The sequence below is a fragment of the Neltuma alba genome, unplaced genomic scaffold (genome assembly GCF_004799145.2).
Source record: "Neltuma alba isolate B1F8T4 unplaced genomic scaffold, ASM479914v2 tig00010103_pilon, whole genome shotgun sequence".
In the NCBI taxonomy this organism is placed as follows: domain Eukaryota; kingdom Viridiplantae; phylum Streptophyta; class Magnoliopsida; order Fabales; family Fabaceae; genus Neltuma; species Neltuma alba.
In genome coordinates, this window is record NW_021635056.1 from 53335 (window position 1) to 57527 (window position 4193).

A 4193-nucleotide genomic window follows, 5' to 3' on the forward strand; every position below is an offset into this window, starting at 1 on the left:
CGATTCAATTAAAATGACGAGATAAATTATAAAATAATATTGTAGCTATGGGTAAAACGAAGAGGAAGTAAACATGGCAACAGGAAAGAAATTGAATGATATATTATTAAAAATTCAAACTAGAAATCGATCCTTTTGCACAATGACATTTTCTAGGACCAACCGAATCTTTTTTTTTTGGTTTTTGCCAATTACGTTTCTTTCAGTCTTCAAATTAACGCAGAATTTACAAAAAATTGTAGCGTGTGGGGTACAGATATTATACAAATAAGCTATATATAGGAAACGAATAATAATATCTTAAAATTCGCTGACTTCACCTTCTTCACATGCACCCACATCCACCACCAAGGTTCCTATCTTGATCGACTCTTTCACCCTGCAACAGTTTCTCCGTGGAGCCTGCAAATTACCAAACATCAAAAGATGTGTATATGTTTTTTTTTTGGTCAAAAAAGATGTGTATATGTTAAATTGCACGTAAACCTATAAATTTTTAAAAACTTACATTAAGCTTTTCACGGATCTCTTAATTTTGCGAAGCAAACATTTTATATTTATTAATCCATTAATTAATAAGGCATAGCATTCCATGACTTAAAGTTTAGAGGGTGCTAAAGGGATGACATGTGAATAAAATAAAATTTAAGCGGTATATATTATAAATATGTACTATTCCTATCCATAAGTTTTACAATATTTAAGGAAGTTATTTTGAAGATTTTAGAATTTGAGTTTCCTAGAGATTCTAAGAGAATAAAATGCCTAATCACTGCTCACAATGTGAGTTTGACAAAAAGTATTTAATATTCTTCACTTAGCTCCAAATGGTTGAGGAGGTGGACAAAGGGCGCTGGGTTTGGTAGGCCTCTCCTGCAATGCACATGTAAACGGACATTGCGCATGCTCCTACCAGTAAAAATTAAGAGTTATTACTTTTAACATTTTCTATTAAAAATCAAGTGAAACTTTGAAACCCTTGAGCTCTATTCAAAAAATAAATAAATTTCCCCTTATACTTATATGAAATATACATCCTCAGAAAAACTGCATATTTTCCTATATCAAAAAATGTAATAAATAATCAATAATATGAATTTAGTGCCTTAGAAATAAAAAGGACCACAAATTCCCCCAACAAACGGCTTATAAATAGAATTATTAGAGGGATTACCATTATATAATATATATATATATATATATATCTTTTGTACAAGAAAAGAGAGTACCAAAAGATAGAGGATAAATATACGTACTCTGCTCCATAGATGTGGATCCGGCTTTTTATATACTTTGACTGTGTTAATTATTGAAGGAGGAGTCATCCTCCATCTGCATTCTGGGTGAGGCACGCGATGCCTTTGGTATTCACTCACAATCACCTGTGACGAAGTCGTGGAGTTCAACAATGTCGCATCTGAGAGGTAAAACACGAAGGGTTTCTGGCAAGGGTTTCGAGCAACCGGGCGAGTGTTGAATGGGAAGCCAGTGTAATCTGCTCTTTTGTGCCAGTTCAAGAATGTTCTAGAAGGGGCCTCCATTTCCCTAGGAGGGAACAAACCTCGGAAGATCAAAACCACAAAGCCCCACGACACAGAGATCGTCCAGCTCCTTGCCTTGTCGTAGCAAATAGACTGCTGCATCAGACCTGCTGAGTCAAGCTTCATTGGTATGCTCATTAGTCTCTCAAGGGCTTCCATTTGAGTCATGTTTGGGAAGATTGGTTCGACCAAGTCAAGGTGGTGCATCGACACTAATGGACTCACAGGGTGCGCTGCAAGTAGCCCCAGCAAGCTCCCATGCACATCAAACTGCTTTCATTTAACAAAATAATAGGTTTTGGTATTACATAAAGTATATATTGAAAATCAAATCAGTCGTTTATCGGTCGAACTCGGGTAGGTACTCAATAGTTAGTTGAATGAGCTATGAGACCAAGTCAATCCGATCGAGTTTTGATATATACTCTTCCGTTCCTAAATATAAAACCCTTATACATAGTAGTATAAGGATCTTATATTTAGGACCAGAGGAGTAATATGGTATTACACTAATGAGAACCGGCCATAGGACAACCGGTTTGGATGGAAAACTAGTAAACTAATGGCTCCAGAGCGATGAACTTTTTGTAAGCTTTTTCAATGAAAAGATGTAAGGAAAACGAGAATGAGATGCATCGGCAGAGAGAATAATGTGACATTACATATGCATATAACTTTAAAAATGAGTGTTAATTTACAAATAATACTGTTTTTCAGATTTTATATTATGTACTGATATATATATATGTATATGTATGGCATCATATAACGGTTCATTATTTTCCCTCGAAACAGAACACGGAATATATTAATACTATTTCAGAAAATGTGTAGCTTACCCGCCATCTAGTTGGGGGAGAAAACAAAAGGCAATAATGTTGTGTCGTAATTGGTGTCAAAATCTGATAATACCTAACACTCTAATCGCTGCAATTACGACTGTGACATGAAGACAAATTTTAGAAAGCTATACCATTAGAAAGGCATAAAAAATTCTAGACGCAAAAACCGAAAGAGTTCCATTCAATAGGTTAGTTCGGAAATAACAGAAATTCATCACTAATTTCTTATTTGTGGAGCAAACTAAATAAATATAATTAATCCCCACTGTTATAAATCTCGAAACCAAGGTCACCGACACGTTATAGTGTTATCAGCACGACGAGCAGAATCAAATAACACTAAATCTCACCCCTGTATCGCTGTTAGTAGAACAGGTACTGTGAATGGAAGTCTCAGAAACTATATATATATACACACACACACACACATCAGTAAGGAAGGGACCTGGTGAAAGCCGAGTTCTTTGGTAAGTGGAACGCCAAGCTCCGCCATACAAGCTTGAACCCGGTCATCGGAGCCGTACAGAGCAGGATACCTCTGTATACAGCGATCCTGCATTTTATGGAGAGCTTTAGCCAAGGGATAGCTGATAGCAAAGCCGCCGCCGCCGAACGCCATACTGTACGAGAGGTGTATGTTCTGCATGTGACTCTCTGACGAGCTTCCGATGTAATAGAATTGAGTGTGATCGTACTTCCTTAAAACCCTGAGGAGGTTGTCGGTGACGAAGACGGTATCGTCATCACCCATCACGAACCACCTCACATCCTCCATCCCCAACCCCAGCGACTCCGACACGATCCTGGAAATCCGAATGCCGGCACGGTGATTTAACGGGTGCGTGTAGGAGAAATTGGAGGTGTCGCCGGAGATCCTCAACGGCGGTAAATCATCGTCATTGTGGGCCTCAACGTGGTCGTCGAGCCACACCACTCCCCTCATTTCGGTGCTGTTATACCAGAGCTTGATGTATTTCTTCCTGTGCTCCCAGAGCTTCGAGGAGGCAGCGATGCCAAAAACGACATGGCGGAGCTCCGTCGGCTTTCGGGCTTGCTGCAATTCAGAGGCATTGGGATTGGGTACGGCGGTGAAGGAAGAGAAACGGCGCTGGGAGAAGGGACCATCGTGACAGTCACGAGAGGAGAGAAGCTTGAAGGAGTAAAGAAGGTAGATGAGAGAGAGAAAGAGGATGAAGTAGAAGAGGAATTTGGGTAAGGTTTTGAAGTGTGAGGATGAAGAAGAAGAAGAAGCTGCGAAGGGGATAGCATAGGGAACTCTCAGATGATCCCAAATAAGTTTCTCTGAATCTTTCATCGTAACAGAAGAAGAAACGAGTGTGGAAAATTAAAGAAGTGAAATTTGAGCACCTTGGTAGATCTGAGAGGAGGACGAGGAGGAGAAGCAAGTGAGGACAATATTTGCAGGGTTAAAGGGGCAAGCATGCATAGGTGGCAGCGTGCAGAGGAGCTTGCTCATGGACTGACAAGTATTTATAAAAATGGTGTGCTTTTATTAATTTTTTTTCTTTTGTCTCTGGTCATGGAGTTGGAGATTCAAGAGTGTTTGGTTAACCTCATTTGTGCTTTTAAGAAGTATTTGTTTTACAAATAAAGACAAACCACTCCACATATTTACTTCGTATACCATAAAACCATTTATGAAACTATGGTTTTGTTCTTCAATATATTACCTCCCGTCCAGCTCATTTTATTTTTATTTAATTTTGATCCTAAATATAAGATCCCAATTCATTTTGTCTTTTGTATTTATCTATTTTTTAAGATAGTTTTTGTAATAATAGTAGTTTTA

General features: G+C 38.4%; 1 protein-coding gene across 1 annotated transcript; it reads right to left on the bottom strand.

Annotated features, from left to right (window-relative positions):
- Nucleotides 1-300: 300 nt before the first annotated feature.
- LOC114754199 (uncharacterized) lies at nt 301-3698 on the bottom strand. Its single transcript, XM_028942972.1, has 3 exons — nt 2829-3698; nt 1257-1811; nt 301-402 (listed from the first exon to the last, which is right to left on the bottom strand). Exons 1-3 carry the CDS (start codon nt 3696-3698, stop codon nt 301-303), a joined length of 1527 nt encoding a protein of 508 aa, XP_028798805.1.
- Nucleotides 3699-4193: the final 495 nt, after the last annotated feature.